At 37.5% G+C, this 20,767-nt stretch overlaps 1 protein-coding gene across 2 annotated transcripts in view; it reads right to left on the bottom strand.

Moving 5' to 3' along the window:
- LOC121312828 (arf-GAP with GTPase, ANK repeat and PH domain-containing protein 3-like) overlaps positions 1 to 15,027 on the bottom strand; it is a 195,819-nt gene extending 180,792 nt beyond the window's left edge. The window contains exon 1 of one of the 2 annotated variants that reach the window (XM_041244636.1): positions 14,207 to 15,027. In XM_041244636.1, the coding sequence (XP_041100570.1) occupies positions 14,207 to 14,594 (388 nt within the window). In that variant the 5' untranslated portion in view covers positions 14,595 to 15,027. The remainder of the gene's footprint in view (positions 1 to 14,206) is intronic. The other variant, XM_041244637.1, reaches the window with a different exon arrangement.
- Positions 15,028 to 20,767: the final 5,740 nt, after the last annotated feature.

Raw genomic sequence — 20,767 nt, 5'->3', positions numbered from 1 at the left:
TGGTTTCGCCTCCGCAAGGAACATTTCTGTTTATTATATGCCAGATTGTAGCAAGCATGAATAAACTTTTGCTCTAATCAACATTCAATCCAGGAGCTTGGATGGAAGTGTCTGTAACAAGCATGCCATCTTGAAAGCCTGAGCAGATGAAAGGGTGGTCACTTGACCACTGCTGCTTCCGGGACACTGTGTATGTGCACTGTGTACCTGCTACTGTCACCCAGGTCAACCCTGCTTCTTCAAAAAGCAGTGTGAAAACGCATAGCCGACTCACACGACACCGGGTCGCGACCCAGGTAGAGCATGCCAGTGTGAAAGGGGCTTTATTAGACGTGACACTGGCTCTAAGTGGCAAAATCTGACAAACCACTTTTTTTATAATTTCACTGGAAACAGTTTGTTTACAGGTATATTCAAATTATACTTTTGTTGCTACGTAAATGAAATGGCTGATTACTTAACTGATAAGCTATCTAAAAAATTTAAAGCAGGGAATTGCTTTCCATTTTAGATTTTTTTTATTTGTATTATTATTATTATTATTATTATTATTATTATTATTATTATTATTATTATTATTATTATTATTATTATTATTATTATTATTATTATTATTATTTATTATTATTATTATTATCATCATCATCATCATCATCATCATCATCATCATCATTGTGGGTCACACAAGTCTATTAAAGAGCCATTACACAGTAATTCAGTCTGATTTCTGTCCATAATATATGCACTGTTTTAACATTATTAGTAACAAAAACCATTAAGTCAGCAACAATAACTTAGACACTTAAATATGTTCTCAATGACTCGCTGCTCATTCTCCACGCAACAGTCAATTTCTTGATCACATTTTCATTTCGTCTGTTTATAGCAGAAAAATATGTTAATTTGTACAACCTGTTCTTTCTATATTCAAGTTACACAGCTTGATAGCAGCAAGAAAAACTGTTTTTGATTGATGGTCTTGCTTCCTACTACATGACCAAGATTTAGTATAAGAAATACTCTAATCAGGACCTCTAAATCGCAGCAAAAAGAAACAATGTTTTAGTCGTCCCAAAGATTGTTTTTCATGAGGCCTGCTGATGTCCCAATTGCAAGCCAAAATGAGGTGTCACATGAATCTGTACCTACAACTGCATCTCAGAAATGGAGTGACCCCTATTATCTTCTTCCCTGTTCTTATCTCAAGAGTCCCTCTTATGTTTAATACCTTAACATATTGATATCAAACACACAAGGCTGTGTACATTGACTGCTAAAAGTTGCAGTGAAACGGAAAACATATGGACTTTAAAACAAATGGACGTACATATGAAAGGCTTTTGTGCAATTTCACAACTTTGTTACAATCTTGACAGACCCTCTTAAGAGTTAGACATGCACTTAGTCCAACAATTAAATATATTTCAGGTCTGCATCTTCCAGGTTTCGATCCCGGAACTCAACGAGGCTTCATGTTTGGCAAAAAATAAATCCTGCTTCAAAGCTACAGTGCATATTACTTTCATTTTGTGGATTACATGTACTGTACTGCAGGAGAAACAGTGATACGTTTATAATGCTGTACGACACTATGCTTGCATTTTTTGTTTGTTTTGCTGCCTTTGTTTTTGTTTGAGTCCTGAGCTGACTGTAGCATTAAATTACATCTTAATCTAGGAGTTCATGATAAGAGACATAGCCAGGGGTGTTTTACTGCAGGCTCCCAAACTGGTGGCCGCAGGATGGTTTCAATATTCTTTCCCAAGTAACACTGACACATGGCACAGCAATGTTCAATGTATGTATTTCACTTGAATGCTGCTGATTGGTGTTTTGGGGTTATTTAGCACTTTCTACACCACTTTGGCAGCTCTATCCTACAATTCAAAATCTTAATTTCCAATGCTGGTGCCAATAATATGTACTACTGTACAACAAAAAAGGGACAGGAAAGTTTAGGAGCCTCTGCTTCACAAGGGCCTCTCTAAAAAAAAAATACTCACTAGATAAAAAAAATAAAACTGAGAACATCACCAAAAACCCCTTGGTCTCATGTGGCTAATGCTACTCAGTGCAATGATCCATTCAATGTAAAAGCTACATGCTGCAGCTCAGTCACACTCTGAAAAGCTAGCGAAAAATTGTTTTGCAAACCCCACTGCGACATATCAAAAATCTTGAAGGAATGGGAACACAAACAAGCAAACGCCAAAATAGAAGTTCTATTAGAAGTAAAATATAAAATTCTTAGTAAAATGTTAATTTATGTAAATATCTTCTATTTCATTATTTTTATTTTATTCAATAGAAAAATACTTTAAAACAACAAATATTTTCATCAAACCAAAGGCTTCACAGACCCTGATCAGCACCAATCTTGGACTACCTAATTCTTCTAAGGTACAGGATTAGTGCTAACCAGGGATTATCAACTACCCCTCTCTGTTAATAATGGCGCTCGGGCAGCTCAAAATACTAGCAGTCTTTTACTATCCAGTTCCTTGCCTCCAGGGTTCAGGAGCTTCGTAAGATCTGTTTAGTTTCACAGAGGTCGTTCATTGATCTGTCCTTCTCGGTAAATGGGATTCATCAATGAGGCAAGATTGGAATTGGGCTTTTTAAATTGATCAAGTGTAAAACTGATCAAAGAATTAGTATACACGAAATGTAAATGGATATCTGTGATGCAGTAAATGTTAGGGAGCACCACTTAGATCATTAAAATAGTCCCCAGTGGATGGATGGATGGACATGTGACATTTTCAGTGTGACATTGTTTTGTAAAAGCAGCTAACTTACATCTAGTACACTCTGTCTGCTGTCCAAGGCATGTTCTTGCAAGTTAGATGCAGCCTTTATTTGGGGTGCATAATAAATTCATTCAAGTCATGTACGAGGGAAACCTATTCACACAAAAATGTACTCATCTCTATTATTTTGTCCAACACCTATTACCTTGATCAGATAATGACTGATAGATTTACTGTTGGCATTCTGAAGGGGAAGCTGAGGGCGACACCATCATAAACAATGCAGGTCGAATTTCAGGGGCTCAGTCAGACCATTAAAAGACATTGTAGTTAAATAATTCCATAAATCGTGCCTGTTAGTTAATGACAGAAAATAAGCCATTGAAGGGGTGGGGACAATTCCAAGCTCCAGGTGAAATGCCCAATGAAGTGCTTGCAATAGGGTTTATTTAAACAGTGTGGTTCCAGATACAATGTTTAAATAATGTTCAGTATGACTGGTGTTTCTTTTTAATGTGTGTAGTGGATACTTATATAATGAATGGAAGAGCAAAGTAGGTATGGTTTATACCTCTATTACCTTACTGTATGTTGATCGCTACAATCCCTTTAACTGCCAGCTCATTCCTCAAGTTAAAGATAAAGTAGCGGGGTTCGGGTATTAACATCATTGTGAACATCCTAACAGCTTTTTACACTTAAAACTAAAATGTCAAAGCTCTTTTTAAAATGGCTGCTCTAGAGCACTGGGGTTTGAGATCTGTCCTCTAAACCACTGCAGAAAAAGTGATTATTAATTATTTATTTTATTTATTTATTTATTTATTTTAAACGTGCTCTGGCTTTTCTGTTCAGTACCACAGCATGGATGGTTTTTGCAGTGTTACCTGTTTGACAGTGTGGGAAATAATCATTACACTATCGTGCACTAGAGCGGCCATTTTGAACAGAGCTTTGAAACAGACTTTAAAGTTAGAAGTGTAAAAAGTTGTCAGGATGTTAGTACTGAAAAGAAGTTACAGGTACGTTATTTAAACAGTTGTAGCAACACCTGGGGATGTGTAATGCTATATTTTTTGGAAACCTGCATGTTGGTAAAGCACCCTGTCACTGTTCTTGATTATCCTAGACACAGTGTCACTATTTCCAGGCAGTTCCCTTAATGAAAGCAGCATGTGACCAAGCTAGAGCTTCCATCGCTGCTGGTCTGGCTTTTGCAAAGGGCAGCAGAACCAGCAACCAAAGAAGGTAATTAAAGAGAACATAACACAGGAAAAAAAGCATCATTACAGAACAGAGCATCATTACAGTTGAAATCACACAGTGCTGATGAACATTTGGACTTTGTGTTCATGTATGAAAGTCATGGGCAGCAGAGACCTTCGATATGCAACGGTCCAGATGATGCACAATGCGCGATAAAATCAAATGATTAACGAGCCAACTACTCTACTAAAAAAAATATATATATATATATATATATATATATATATAAAGGGTGATTTACATGAATCACCTTGCTCCGTATAAATGAGCAATTTAGGCAACTACAAGAAGCTATGTAGTGCAAGTGCATGATAGACAACTTCTGCATCCCAATAGCTATCATAAGAAAGTGCCACGCATCGTTTCACTGTAGAATGAACAGAGTTGTAATAGCAGGTTTGCAGCATTAGAATTTATAATAAGAATCGCTAAGCCAGACAGCATGGGATTAATATAAATGGAAGCGAGATAAGCAAACCTGTATCATTAAACATATGTTTTGGCGTCAAAATCAGTTTTATTCAGTAACAAGACAATTCCTTCCCATCTCATTTGAAACATGAAAAACAACAAAGTGTTCAGTTTCCCAGGTGGAACATTGGATGTGTCGCTTTGAAGTTTCTACACTCCCACTTCATAAGATTAAACAAAGACACACACACACAAGATTACAATTTTAATTGAACAAGTGCGGAGGTTCCAAGTACGAAACCTAGACGTCATAAATAGACACGCTCAACTGCGCAGAAAATCTGACACCAGCTCGATAACACTTTTGCTCGAAGGATCACAGCGGAAAAGTTCAAAAGGACTGCAACTGCCCCCCAAGACAACTTAATCGCTTTGAGTCATTAACTCTACATAACAATGAATCCTCCTGCACTGGCTCCCACTACAACAGCTGAGCAGACCTTCATTATAAAAGTGGGCTTACATGGTTCTCTCCCCTCTCTCTTTCTACCTGCATTACTTCAATTATTCAGAGCCTACAATTCTATAACTTCCATACAGAATTTTCAAATGCCTCATTTAAAAGGGTAAGTGATGTTCACCAGTCACTCTGAGTGGTTCTGTTATTCCAATATTGATCTATTTAACACATGCTAAATCACCATTGCATGAGAATCTACCCAACATTATCTGTGGCTGTAAAATCCTTAAAATTGAGGCTTCTTTGTGTGCTTCTCAATTCCAAAGAATCGGAAACTATTCAACTCTGCTGTCCCTGCCTGCTGGTCTATCATAATACAGTTCACTCTTTTTATAACAATCACCGATAAAAGAATCAACCAAATATAGTGATCAGAACCACTGGGACAAAATCCTTCCTACACCAACCAATGTAAAATACTCCGCTTGTAAGAATCAAGCAATTCGCTTATAAAAGAATCATTTCGGGGCAAACTAATTACATATAATATGGTACTTGATCAAGTGCAATGATGTGTACAGCCAGTAAAGCTGTTTTTAAATTTGAATTTGTAAAATAGTGTACTGTAATGCCATTTTAATTCAAATGCCATTACACGTAACCCTGCATGGCAGTTAAACAAGGCACCCTCACGAGACGGTCGCTTCTCCAGACAGTAGGCTGTAGTAAAATCAGATTCTGCATACTTGTGAGTACACATAATCGTGATTATATAACAAGCTGCTTACCCACGAGGACTTGTTTTGATGTACTGTGCAGTGATTGAGCACCATTGCCATGTGTATACTGTATATAGACTGCTGATGGCACACTTTTGCTAATTGTAATGCGACAGAGTGGCCGAGGACAGTGTAAATTATCAGGCTGGAGTCTTGATTTACATTTTTAAACCAGTGTTGGTTTTATTTTTCTTACACTGCGGTGGCAAAACACCTAGCTCTCAGCTAGATCACTAACTAAAACAGTACTTTGTGTGGAACAAACACAGAGTGCACTATAGTATGAGAGGCAAGTCTACAATAACTAGCATTTGACATGCTCAGACAAGGTCAGGTACATTTTGATACAGACAAAAAGGATTCAATTTCAGTAATGGAGCATCCGAACTCAAACTGCTCAAAACGATTGCAATGGGGAGGGGTGAATGGCTACTTAACTTTTAAGATGATTAACAGCAAACAAATATTTGCGAGGATACAAAAAACACAATGCGTGGTTTTCTGTACACAGAACCAGGTTAGTTGCATGATACAGGGAAAGGACAAAAACATGAGTGGTAATACAGTACACTCTCGCCATAACAAACCATTGGCTATAAAGAACCTGGCCCCTGGACCCCAAATAAAAAAATATAATTAAAAACATCCCGTTCTGTACGCACAGGATGCCACCTCTGCAGTGAAGACAACTATTTTGTCTTAATAAAAAGCACACGCTGTGTAACTATACCTCTGAAACAAAAATTATTTTATGTTGCAACAAAGCTGGAAACTATGTTGATCATTTGAAAAAAAGAAGTAAACACAGGCATAGCTCAGTTTGGGATTCTTGCATGTTGGATTAAGATTTGGTGCACTTTGAAAAGATTCGTGTCAGACTGATTTTTGAATAAAAGTTCAGCTTCCATTCAGGATTTTTGCTTTTTGTACTGCATTTTACTTCTTTAACAAACAGGATAAAGTAAAGGCAGAATATTGCATACATGAGACAAACAGGTATGTGCAATTCGTTCATTTTGATTGTCCTTTCGCTATAACAAACTTCTCGATATAACAAACAAATGTCTTGGGCCCCAACAGGTTTGTTTTAGCGAGGGTGTACTGTAGTTTGATATAATATACATTCATAACAGGATCATTCATAACAGAATACAGTACTTATATTTTCTAAACCTTAGATTTCAAGACAAAGTATATAGGAGTTGCTGACAAAGTCTTGTTTTTAAGCAATGTTGTCCTTTAACCAATTAGTATCCCTTATAGAAGTATCTCTGATCAATAATTTGTCCCTTAGCTCATCCAAGTCCACACTGTTAACAGAGTCAAATGCAAGGTTTCTTAAGGTTTTTCTCAAGTGCAGAGGATCATACAGGCACTGTGTAATGAAGACGCCATACACAGAATAGAAGTGCATCTTTACTGCTCCCTGGGTAACCCACAGGTCTAAAGAAATTCTATCTTTGTAAACTTGGGTTTCATTTCACAACAGAACAAAGTTGGTCAACTAACATTTGCCAGTTCAAACCCCTTTCGGAAGACTGTGTTTCTTCACATTTTTTGTAGGCTATAAACACAGTTGTCCAAATGTTGGCTGTGAAGGGACTGATTCTCTGTGAAGTAACAGTTCTCCATACAAAGTGTAATCATATTTCGGTCGAGCTGCAACAACCAATCAGAATTGATCTTACAATCTCCCAGCTTGGAAAGAAGTCATGCAAACATACGTAAACATGAGCTACAATCAATAATTTGCACAACGGAAAACCCATCACAAAACGGATAACCCGTTCTCAAGCCATAATAAAAAATGTGAGATGTCTCCGCAGACACCTTCACTGTCTACACACTAGGACTGTAATCCCAACTGGGGACTATTAAACAAAAATCGAAATATGTGCAAACAAACTTAGTGCTCTTATTTTTTTTTTAGCAGTAGTATCTTAGTTTCTCAAAACTGTTCACAATTTTAAGAGTTTCAAATGTGTATCACCGCACTACGGTAGTATATACAGTAATTACAGTTTAAATGAGTATTACACATCTCCTGCTTGCCCATGGCACCGATGTCATGCCCCCTGCAAGCAGCTGGCAGGTTTTAATCCTCCTCCAGAAGGCAGGTCACCCCAGGAAAGAGTTCCTGCTCATCTGCATGCTGTCTCAAGAAACCTGCCTGTGACTGTGGGCATCTCATTATCATCCAGAGAGGTAAATGAATTATTATTTTGTAATTATCTTCACTATTTATTCTCAAATCCACTTTCACCTTATGAAAGGACCTATGGTCTCGAAAGCTTGCACATTTTCAGCTTCCATGTTGAACCAATACGGATAACAAATTTTATTTGTCAATTTTAAATGCCATGACACCAGCTACAGTCGGATACGTTTCCAGTAGTCATTTCCATTCGAGCTTCCCCTCACAGCTCTCCAAGCTGAAAACATGCACACTACAGGATGGGAAACATTGCTGCTGATGGATCTACTGCAAGGCTGACAGACTCATCCTATAGATAAGGTTTGTTTAACCCTGCACAGCCCTTGTTAGTGCCAGCAGCATTGACAGGTTGATTTGTCAAGCCCTGACTAATGGGGCTGTTCCCCCGACCCAGAAGGAATGTAACTTTGAGGTGCCAGTCAAATGGGTTATGCCAGCCTCATTTCCTTCTCCAGGGACTTAAGTGAGAATAAACAAGCGAGTTGCTGTCTGGATTTTGACATGCATAAAAATAGTAAGGTATCTCCCAGAGCTCCAGCTTTCGCCTGCACTGCAAACATGTGGTTTCTAAACCAATATAAAACAACGGATTAATGCTCATTGCTGCATAGCCCAACATACTGTTGAATATTTATTTATTTTAATTTTTTTTTGAGGGGGGAGGAAATTAAAAAAAAAAAAAAACATTGGTTAATAAACAACAGATGGTAGGGTATATCTCAAAGGCCCATGGTCCTAAAATATGCAAACAATATAAGGGAGATATAAATAAATAAATGGCCCTCTACATAAAGATATGCTGCCAATTAGATCATTAAAATATCTCATGTTGTGAGTGACTTAATTTACTATACTATAATGTCCTTTCTGTCTAGGAAATACTAATAGGTGTGCACTGGGTTTATTTATCATGTTAAGATTAGCAGCAATAAAAAAAGTCTTGGCACAGTTTTTTTATTAAGTCCTTTTCATAAATTATCCAAGCTACCAGTTATAGTTTTCTAACATCAATAATGTTCCTTTGATAAATATTTCACTTTAGGTTAAATACTGCATAATGTAGGTGATTACAGGAGTACAGTATGTGTAGTAGAACTGTAGGGGTATTTTAAACAAAGTAATTAAACTTTGTACTGTTGCACCTTGACAATAAGGCAGCAACAGAAAAAAAAAAAAACCCTGCTGTGGACCATGTCAGCAAACTTTAAAGAGCATGTCGGTATTCGTATGGAATATCTGTTTCAGGGGGACTGGCTAGTGCTTGCACTTTGTTGTTCCAGCTGTACTTGGTTAGGACACATGTTTGGAAGCCCCTGTGCGACAACAGAGAGCTTTAAACCAGTATGGGACAACAAAAAGAAAATGATACAGTGAAAAAGAGAACTGGGATATTTCAAACCCACATGACAGAACTTCACTGCTGAGGTCTGAGCCCTGTAGTAGAACAATCCTTTCATGCCAGCAAATTTTAACTCCCGGGCTTAAGGCAGCACAGCATCTTTGTTCAATTCAATTTAAATACAGTATGTGATCTGTCCTCACAGATTAGGCTTATTTTTATTTTTTTTTCCAGTTCTGAGTATTGATATTGATTTCTAGATTTTAATGGAAACCGCATTTTTACAACTGGCAGTATAAATGGAAAAGGGGCTATTTTACAAGAAGGAAATATAACACAGAAGAGGGCTCAATTATGAATGTTTCTGCATTCACTGTGGTAAAGATGGGCACCCACTCTCACAGTGTATTTAGCCAAGATTCATACATAATGGAAACAGCGCCTGTTCGATCCAGACTTCATGGCTGTAGTCTCATTTTAAAAATGGGACACAAATTAAAACAAAAGTTAAACTCCACCTGTTCAATTCTCCAGTTTCCATTTCATTCTGCTGAAAACATTGTTACTTTGGAAATGTGGTATTCCCTACAAACTGTAAAATGACGACAACTATTCTAACAGTCATGAGGTTCAACTACCAGGTGCAATTTTAGAAGCACAGAAGATCTCAAAACTGGACTCCCACAGCTCTCGGGAACAAAAAAATGCTGTACTAGTTACAGTTCTTATGAATTTAAATACGCAACACTTGCTGTACATGCAAGTCTCCACTATGAACAATCATAATACATAATGGTTACCACAGACTTTCAAACATCAAAAGAGCCCTCTCAAATATAACTGAAATATCAGAACACCAATAGATGTGTTGTACAATTCCACTGAACCTCTTGAGATTCAATTTGAAGAATTCAAGACCAAGCTTATTAGCCAACCAAACATCAGGAGTGTCAGCCCCAGATTGCAGCAGTGCTTCATTTAGACCAAAGCCCTTGTGTAATAACTTCCTCCTCCACTGTAACAGCGTCCCACCCACCCCCATTAGAAAAAGAGAGATCTCATGAGACCCCCAGTTTAACGACACACAGGGCCCAATTCAGTTCACTTTTTTTTTTTTTTTACCTGGAGGAAATGGTTGGATCAAATTAACACAGCAAGTTCTTTAATATTTCTCTCCAGATAAAGTTTTGGGATATGCTCAAGCTAATTAATACAAAGAGCGAGAGAATGTATTTTGTATTTTTTTTTAATAAATCACACTTAAAGACTTGCTTATATTGCCATGCTGCAAAAACAAAATTAGAGGCATTAGGAAAAACTAAATCACCATGACCTACATTCACTGTATGCAACATTTTAATATATGGCAGATAATGTCCATATTCCCAGACTCAAGCAACCTGTGATAAAGATGATGCTTAGCTGTCTGATCAAACAGACAAGTGGCTCACAAGAGGCATTTCTTCAACGTGCAACATAAATACATATGGCCGCCTCCACTTTGTCCCCAGAGATAAGAATATTTATTTTTGTTTTTTATTTGGTCCTTTTCCATTTTTTTCAGGACCAAGTTAGTTTGTGATCACAATGCAGTTTGCAAGTGCACTCGGCTCGTTTATATGGTCTGAACTGGATGTTTACAATATCCTGCAAGGTATCTTGAAATATGGCAGCTATTGAAGTATTGCTCCAGTTTTAATAGCATGTTTGGACTCTTACATATTGCTGTGGAAGAAAGCCGGGGAACGGCGACGCGTGCTTCGCCAATTTAACTAATACATGTGTTGAATGATATGCAGTAGAAGAGTGCAGTATTCTGTTATGCAAGACTGCCCTGTTGACCTGCTAGTATTAATTTGAGAAAAGAATGAATACATTTAGTATTTTTAGAAAAATTTCCTCGCTATTAGGCTTGGATTTTGATGCCTGATGAAATTTATATCAGAGCTTCAGTTTATCGCACTTTTCGTGCAATTAGGGTTACCAGATTTAAAAACAGAAAAAACTGTTTTCTTTTTTTTTTTTTTTTATTCACTGATGCCGTAACAACGCTGAAGCCATTAAATTAACAGTATATAATAACACAATAACAGTTTAAAAGTTAAACAAAATCAGGTGTATTTATTGCAGGAGAGAGCTCATTTTCTTTATATTGTCATCTCAAAACATGTTAAATGTACAAAACTCCAGATCCAGATTTTCAGCTATTAGTATTACAATTTAAACATGATACACATAATCAGAATGACTAAACAAATAATCCGTATATATAATTAGTTTTTAATGGAGCCAACACAACCTAATAAATGACTCTGCTATTTTGCTGAGCACACTGATGCAGTTTTGTACTTAAATAAAATACAATCAAAAAATGTTACCGTTTCCAACCAGGACACAAAATTAAGGATGCTTTTGCTCTACTTGTTTCCGCAGAATACGAACTAAACTATGCGTGAAACGTTTACTTCCGAGTGGCATTACCTTGTATAGTTTGTTTTCCTTGTGTCAAATGGACCGAGGCCACCTCTTTAGGTGGACTCGGTACGGTCCATTTCTCAAACAGACCTTGTTGCTCACACATCACACCAAATGTACCAAACCAAGTGCAAACCAACCCTCTAAACCGACCCAATGAGAATATGGCCTAAAATTACTTTTGGGAAATGTAAATAAAATTGAGTCAACAAGGTACGTTGAACTGCAGAGAAGGCTGGAGTCACTATTGAATGCACGATGGTCCACCGTAGGCAAATTGACCATGTAATAAATTTACTATGCAAGGAGCATGAAGGGCAAAACTATCAACACTAATTACAAAAAGTGTGCTTTGTGAAAGGATGTTAACTCATTTCATTGATAGATTATGGAGAAAGTTTGGGACATTTTATAAGAAAAACATAAGGACACAGTTTAACAAAAAATTATTTACTAACATGCAAGTCATCTTTGTAACAAAGGTTTGAACAATGAGTTTAATAAAAAAAAAAAATAATGAAAAAAGATAGCAGAGGACCGTATGCAGAGATGATGAAATGACAACATAACTAGTATGTTCAAAGCAAAAGAATAATATAAGTACAACTAGTGCACCTGGTCTAGGGGAGCATGCATGATAAGAAACAACGTGCTGTGTACTGATTCATGTCAAACCACTTGAACGAATGACATTATAAATACATTCACTTATTTATAAATGAATGCACCTTACCCTTGCAGCACATTAGCTAGCTGAAAGACATGTTCAGTGTAATGCAGTGTAGTCGTTTAAAATGTGCATGAAGCAAGTGTTGAGCCACACTTCTTTACCCTCTCCTGCTTTGTTTTGGTTTACATTCACTGGCAGTACCACTGTTCTCCCATCTGACGTCTGTTTCCAGTGCGCAGGGTGTAAAAATAAAGCTAACACACTCTCTATACAATAACGCAGTCTCCATAGCACCTTTTCAAAAGTCAGAGAACAGAGCGCTGTTTCCAGAGTACAGATTACAATTATAAACTTTTTTTTTTTTTTAATAGCTATTTGAACACATCATAGAAGTTCTCTTTTTCAGTTTACACATTTAATTCCCCCAATTACCCTTTAGTGCATTCTGTAGGAACTATACACATCTTGCATGTATTTGACTTGAGGAGGTACTTGCTTTCATATACAAAACATACCGTATAGTTGTGGATATCAACTTGCAGTCAATAGATTGATAAATTAACACTTCAGTCATTCAGCGTATTTTCAATATAGAACCATCCCATTTCTCCACGTTCTGGTACAGAGTATCACAGATTGACAACACTATGATCTAGCTTTTACTCTTGTTTATTTTTTGACTAAAAAGCACGCCCATTAGCACTTCACCTTACTAAATAATTTACTGGTGTCCCATAATGGTCATTCAAAGTGCAGTCACTGCTGGTAGGTTGTAATCACACCTCAAGTGTCTTCCTGCATACAGCAAGAACTGTACAGATTCCAGACAGGGGCTAGAGCCTCAAAATGATTTACTCCAAATCGGCATTGGGCAAATTGTATCTGAAAGGAAACAAACACCATTCCAGTTCTAAAATGAGTAAGAAACAAGGAAAGATGAGTTGCATGTTTTAAGTTAAAGATTATGAGTTTTTTACATCTGGTTTGGCAATTTTATTCAGTTAGGTGTGTTACTTCAATCTGAACATATGTGCCCATGCCAATTCGGTGTAAACAGCTTTAAGAATTCAGCCCAGGATGTTGAAAAAAAACTATTCAAATAATAAAGTATCGGGACATAATTGAATGCACATAAAACGCATCTTTACCACGTTAATGACAGAAATGCTCATGTGAGACACAGTAACATGATATCTTAGTAAATTACAACACAGTAATACTGCATTACTATGGATTGCTTGATAGTGAGGCTTTTGAAAAGTCGGTTCACCATCACTGCGCCGCTGCACAATGATACTGTGGACACAACAACGTTGGTGCATAACAAAGCACTACCGAGTCTTAATATCACTTAAAATAACCATGTATCAATGTGGATTACACAACTAAACATATTTCCAGGTTATGCTTTTGAAAATGAGGGTTGCGAGTTTCCACACACATAAAAATAAATAATCGATCCATATTTACACTGTGGCATGTAGGTTCCATCTGACCGCGTTATAATGTGCATGCAATGCACTGTTATTGTGGTAAAACGCATATAAAGAAACAGTCACCATATTTTAGTCACAGTACCTACAATCCAGTAAGACGCTGCATTGCTGCTAATGCACTGTGATAGGACTGCAGAAGAATACACATCAATTATGCCACATTGACACGATGCTGAAAGGACACACTCCCTCTCGGTCTGTTAATGGACAAAGTCAAGTTAGCGATGCAGTTTGAGGTAGAATAATGGAAGGACTTTCACAATGCTGCATTAATGCCGTTGTAAACAAACCCGTGTCGCGCCACATTACAAATTATACTGCATTATTGACAGTTTCTAGACTTACCCTCTATGGATATTACGTGCTCCCGGATCTGGTTCTGCAGAGCCATGTCATCGATCCGCTCGACCAGGTCATAAATGGCGTATATATTCGGATGGACCGACTCAAACCGATGAATCTCGCCCCGAATTGCAGCCGCATTGGACAGCACGAACTGTGAGCCCGGTGGACCTGACTGGGGTGCCTGGCCCGATACAGTCCCCGAGCCGAACTGTGCCGCCGCCGAGCCCGAAATCTGTCCCGATCCGAACTGAGACGGGATGGAAGGAGGCACAGGGACAGGAACTGGAACCGGTACTGTACCGTGGGTAAGGTCCGCCGGCTGTGATTGCTGAGAGAGTCCAGACACCGAAACCGACACTGGAACTGGGACGGCCGACTGGAAATTCATCGTGGATGGATGGAAGAAAATGTTCACAGAATAAAGAAAATCTAACTGTATAGGCTACTTCACTTAACGGTCGAGGGTGATTTAAAGCGCCTCTGATTTAGCCACAGAGCCAAGAGAAAGGAGGATGAGATTTATTGCAATGCTGAATCGCCTACAACAAAAAGCGGTTCTTGCTCATAATTAAAACTTGGTAGCGGTACATTGTTCTTTCTTATTTTTTTCACCGAGTCCTGTGCTTTTTATATATATATATATTTACTGTAATATTGTTTTCCAAATATATACTTCTTCTAAAAGGTAGTTTTTTTTTTTTCTTTGTTTATATAATTTAACCGTCAGCGGTAGACAATGAAATGGAAACGCAAAGCGCCCAGTTAGACTGACTCGTTCTGCTGTTGCTGCTGCGCTAAAATAAACTCGCCACCGAATCCGCCTCGAGCCCTAGTAGTCCCTGCCCACCCACTCCTCCGCACGCCGTGAGGTCAGCACGCACGTAATACAGCTAGAGGTGCTTGTTCAGGCAGCTATCATTATAGCTGAGTTTAGTTAGACAGGCAGTGCTGTGCATCTGTTGAATTTTAATACCTATGTATTATATAACAAGATAATTTGGAAGTATATCAAATAAAAAAGCCAAAAAAATATTACATTAAATAGAGAAGCGATGATACAGAAGATTAATTCCAACTCAACTAGGTGGAGGGTCCCATCCCATGCAGTTATGCTTGTGGAATTTTTAATGTAGCCTCAAAAGATTCTACCAACACACACACACACACACACACACACACACACACACACACAGTCAAAAATCAGTAGGAAGAGGGAGATGGAGTACTCAATAAAATGTGACAAGAAAATACCAAAAACCCTGGGAAGGCACTGATTGTATGAGAAAAATAAAAATCCTCCAGTTCTGTTCATTTATTTGACTAAGAGAATTATAGCTGAGCTTGTTGCAACCCTGAACTTGCTATAAACCCAGGTAGTATTTTGATCCATTCCAGCTTAATGATATGACAATAAACTGTGGTACAGTAAGGCCATTGTAAAAACAAAACCTGAAGTGGAATAAACTGCTATGCTACAGAAGTCTTGTTCGCATACAGTGGGCAAAACTGCTTTTGTGTTATGTATTTCAGTGTTTAGTGAATAATTTGAACAGTTAAACTGTATTACACTTTTTACATCTAAGTACATTTACATGAGTTCAGAAGCTGCTTTACAGTTGTCTACCATAGAACTAGAAGTAAAATCTTGCACCATCTAGTGTTCAAGTTTTCTATTGTATTGCTGGCAATAGTCAGTGGAGCATTACTTGTAGGGGTGAAAATTAAATCTAATTAAATTCTGGTGCCGGTAGACATGTTTAATTATTATTATTATTATTATTATTATTATTATTATTATTTATTATTATTATTATTTTCATTCCTTAGCAACCATAGATGATGATAGTTTCTCATTGGGTCTGTACTCCTCACATGACCCACCCACACTCATCCAAACATTACTAAAAATTAATTGAAGAGTGGGGGAGGGGGGCTTGATTAGGGCAGAGTTTGATAATTTGGCACCAATTTTCAAAACGATTTACACCCCTGACTTAGTGTCTCCACCTACTAATATAAACAGTCATGAACTCTTCACAAAATAAAAAAAAAATGGTGCCAGTCCCAATTTGGTGTAAAGAGCTAGATAAAATGTCCCAATGACCTTGGTTTCTCCAGCTGCTGTCTAGAATATGAATGCACCATATAGTCAGACACCCACTTACCCCTTCAAATAAGATAAGTCTTTTGCAACAGCTCTTGGAGATATACATGCACATCATATGACACATTGATCTCATGTGCCTAGTCTTATGTTGATTCTACTTTATTTTCTAACATTCATCTGGCTTTGCAATAACAATTTAGCACTGCACCGAGGACTAAACTATGTGCTTCAACCTACTGAATTTCTCCAGGTGCAATAGGCTATTGATTAAGGAAGATACTATGGTTTGGTCTTGCACTATTGAACTTAATGTTGACATTGCTATATACTATCACAGTGTAATCACGCAGCATATTTTAATACAATTATCATAAAGAAAGTCCTGGGACCTAGTCATATGTGTGGAACAGGCTATAAAACACTGTTACTGAAGTAACATCACAGCAGCTGCAATCCACAATAACACAATGCTGATGAGCTGTGTTCAGAACATACTACAGGAAGTTTACCATATATAGAGCTGACAGGAACAGAATATTGGTGCTTTTTAAAAAAGTTATATTAATAATTTCTGGACGGCATCCCTGGTACACGGCCAAACTTAATGCATTTAGCACTACTGCTGTCTTTGAAAAACAATTAAAAGCCTCTGATTAGCATATTTTTTACATAAAACTATGATCAAATTAATTAGTTAGACTCAAAAATTAGACCTGTCTATGGACAGCCAGGATTGCACTGATTAGACATGGCAGCAAGCCTGGAAGAAGTTATCAAACATCTATAATTTGTGCTATCTTACAAAAATGTGTAATATCTGGCATCACCATGATGACAGGCAACAGGGGTATGCAGCTCACATATACTACTAAATCCTTGACATGAATACCATTTGCATAACCAGCAAAACAACTAGATCATTTGGGTTAAATAGAAGCTTTTACGTTATTTGTTATATGTTTTAAAGTTTTATAAAATTACCAAATAGTACAAATCTTACATTTGCCTTGTGAATACAAAGTTGTCCATTTTAAATCATATTGCAGTAAAAAAAAAAAAAAAAAAAAAGATGAATTTAAGATATTTCCATTTCTAATTTAGTATACAAGTTATTTGTTATAGAGTCTAGTTTGTGACTATGTAGAAAATATTGGTGCATAGTTATTGTATAAAATGTCCATTTGTGTCCTACACTGTGAAATGTTTGAATTTATTTATTTTTTTATTTTTTTATTTTCTTCCTGCAAGGCAGCAGAGTCTCTGAAAGTGCAGTAATGTACTGAGGAGTTCTGTACATCAAAGTAGAATCAGGAATCTACCAGAAGCAGGATATATACAATCCAAGGTCAATAATTTATAGAAATAAAACAACAACAGTACAACTTGGGAAGACATTCAGAGAGAGGAACAGGGTTAAAATCTTCAATTTTAAAAGCTTCTGAAAATATCTGGATGCCTGGAATCGTAAACAAAGAATAATACTGTCGAAGGCACTAGCTGAAATGGTTGTCTATTTGACTGGGGTCTATGACAATTTATCACAAACAATTCATCACCAACAATTCATCTGGTGTGGCGCTTGTAACCCTAACCCTATTCCTAATCCTAACCTTAACCTTAACCTTAACCCTAATTGGTGAGTTATTGTCCGTGATTAATTGTTGGTGATGAATTGTTGGTGATGAAAAGTGTGTGACAAATTGACAGGATACCATTTGACTCAGAGGACAAACAATTAAAACTTTCATATTTTATGATTTTTGTAACAATGCTGTGGCATCTATGTAGAGAACCCCTGCACATTACTGTGTTCTGTACTAAGGGGCAATAGTAGCTAGGGGCAGAATGATTTAATTTGACAGAGTCAAATAGTTGAGGTATAAAGGTTGACTAGGTGGCACTTTAAAAAAAAAAAATATATATATATATATATATATATATTATATATATATATATATATACACACATACATATACATACACTCATCCAACGCTGAGGGGGCTGGGGGCGTGCCCGGGGAGGCTGCACAGAGCTCAAACAGCATCTACGCTACAGCTCAAGGCTACTGAACGGCCAACATGTTGTGTTGTAGACTCTTGTCAACCGGGAAGCTGAAGCCGACACTAACCCCGGGAACACGAGTCTGTGTGAAGAGGCAGGAGTCGCCGTGAGGATGCCGGGACTCTGGGAGCCCAGAAGTAAGTTAGTTTAGGGGAGGTTGATCCCAAATAGGGTAGAGAGGATTTGCGTAGAGTAGTAGGTTCCTGGAGCGGGACGTTCCTATTAGTAGAACTAGCGCTCGTCTTGGGTGGCAAACTTTTATTTTTAGCGTTGTTTTGTTTTCCTTGTTAAATGTGACACCAGGGCTTACCATTGCTGGTACACTAGTGTCAGCATGTGTTGAGTAAATCTGAGCGCCTGTGCGGCGTGTCGACACCCAATACTCTGCATCTGCCTCATTCTTAAGCAGTAACAACCCACACACGTGACACTACCCCCCTGTTCCAGTCCATTACTAGTAATACTGTTGTTTGTTAAAGGTTGTGCTTGGATTTAGGAGACAATGCTTCTCCCTATCAGTCAAGTCTTCATTCCAAGGTCTTGAAAAAGAGCAGCCAAGGAACTATCAAAAGCAAGCAAGGTGGTAACCTTTGATCATTAGTGTAGTCTATTAAAAACATAATTAGTTTGTGGTCACAAAAGCAACATATAATAGATGCTTGTGAAGCTGGTTTAATATACAAACACATTCCACAAACTGACCTAGAAAATTACAGGACGCATTTGTGAAGCCAGTATCTCAAGGCTTTTGGTATTTATCATCCAGAAAACAAAAAGTCCAATACCACAATATGGTCATGTTACATCTTAGCCAAAGAGTGTCCATACTAATAAAGTCTGTATTTCAAACCGTATGTGAGAAATGAGCTGTTGAATGTTTAATTACCTGAGGAGCTGAAAGCTACAAGTGCATTCACATTCCATTTCCATATTTTGTCATGTTGCATCAGTGTGAGATTATGAAAACTAAACTAAACTGCCTGTCACTCACAGACCATGTACAGAATAAAAATATGCTTGCTGAATAAGAATGATGTGCTACAGATTCTTCTGCAGATTGCTATAACTGGGCAACTGCGTCAGTTTTGTGCTTTCACAGAATAACAAAATAACTGATGTGATGTGAAAATGAAACTGACATAGCTGTCTCCAGTCACTACTGCGGTTGTGTTTATTCTAATTACACATATCCAGCGATGATGTCCTCAGCAAAGATGAAAACCTCTCAGGCACTGACAAGCGTATTCAAGCATGGTTTGTCAGTCACTGCAAACAATATTTATTTTATATTGGACACTGCTGTAACATGCCACAAGGCACTAACAGACTGAACAAGGGAGATCCTTTATTAGTGAGGAACATGCCACAGAAATATCATTACCACCATTATTCCAAAACGTTTAGGATATTTTGATAATTTTACATATGTGTTCCCTTTAGTAAAGCAGATCAAGCAACCAGCAAGCTGTAACAAGAGATTTTTTTTTTTACATAAGACTGTGTAAAACAGTTTGCATACTTCCTATAAAATATATCATTGTTGTTTCATTATTATTATATTCAATGGCAAAAACTTAGTTAAAGTAACGTTAAGGTTTGCTTGCAAAAGTCCAAAAGGTTAGCAAATTGCAAGTTACTCCTTTTGCCATGTGAAACAGTGCAGTTAATACAAGTTAATACAAGAAAGCCAATGTTGCAAATTCCAGATACAGAAAATATTGTTTGTATGACTATTGCTGATAGCGTTTGGAGAAATATGACTTGTTTAACATTAGTTCCATGGAAGGTCCTTAATTAATTCTATACCACTACTGTGTTGAATATATTGGTTTTACTTAGAACATTGGTGAAATAATTAGCTAGACAGCAAACATTGTGCTGCAGTTACTGAACATGTTACCAATCACAATGACTATGAGTTCCCAGTGTTATGTCTTCGGGGAGAATTTGTCATGTGCTTAGTGATGTCATTGCCGATGTTAATGATGATGTCATATATGTCGAGTGTGACGGGAAACATACACATAAGGGTGCGTAGTTAAGGTTGCGTGGCTACCTTAACTTGCAATTTCCTAACCTTCTGGACTTTTGCAACCAAATCTTAACGTTACTTTAACAAAGTTTTTGCCATTTAATTTCCATTGTTTTTCAGAAGGCATCCTGGAAAATCAAATAAACACAACTGCCACATAATGCAGTGGTGGAAACACAACTTGAGACACTAAATAGCACAGAAGAACTGAGACACGCACCAAGTATGTAAAGTTTGTGTGCTGAACTATATATTCCACGTCTCCCTGTTCAGTGCAATGGAACGGTCACAAATGACTCTAGCTAGCAATGACGTCAGTCAGCAGCGATGTCAGACCATTATCTTTGAGGTTCAATTTCTG

Source organism: Polyodon spathula, chromosome 3, assembly GCF_017654505.1.
Source record: "Polyodon spathula isolate WHYD16114869_AA chromosome 3, ASM1765450v1, whole genome shotgun sequence".
NCBI lineage: Eukaryota > Metazoa > Chordata > Actinopteri > Acipenseriformes > Polyodontidae > Polyodon > Polyodon spathula.
The sequence above is the reverse complement of the archived record's forward strand: the minus strand, read 5'-3'. Positions and strand labels throughout refer to the sequence as shown.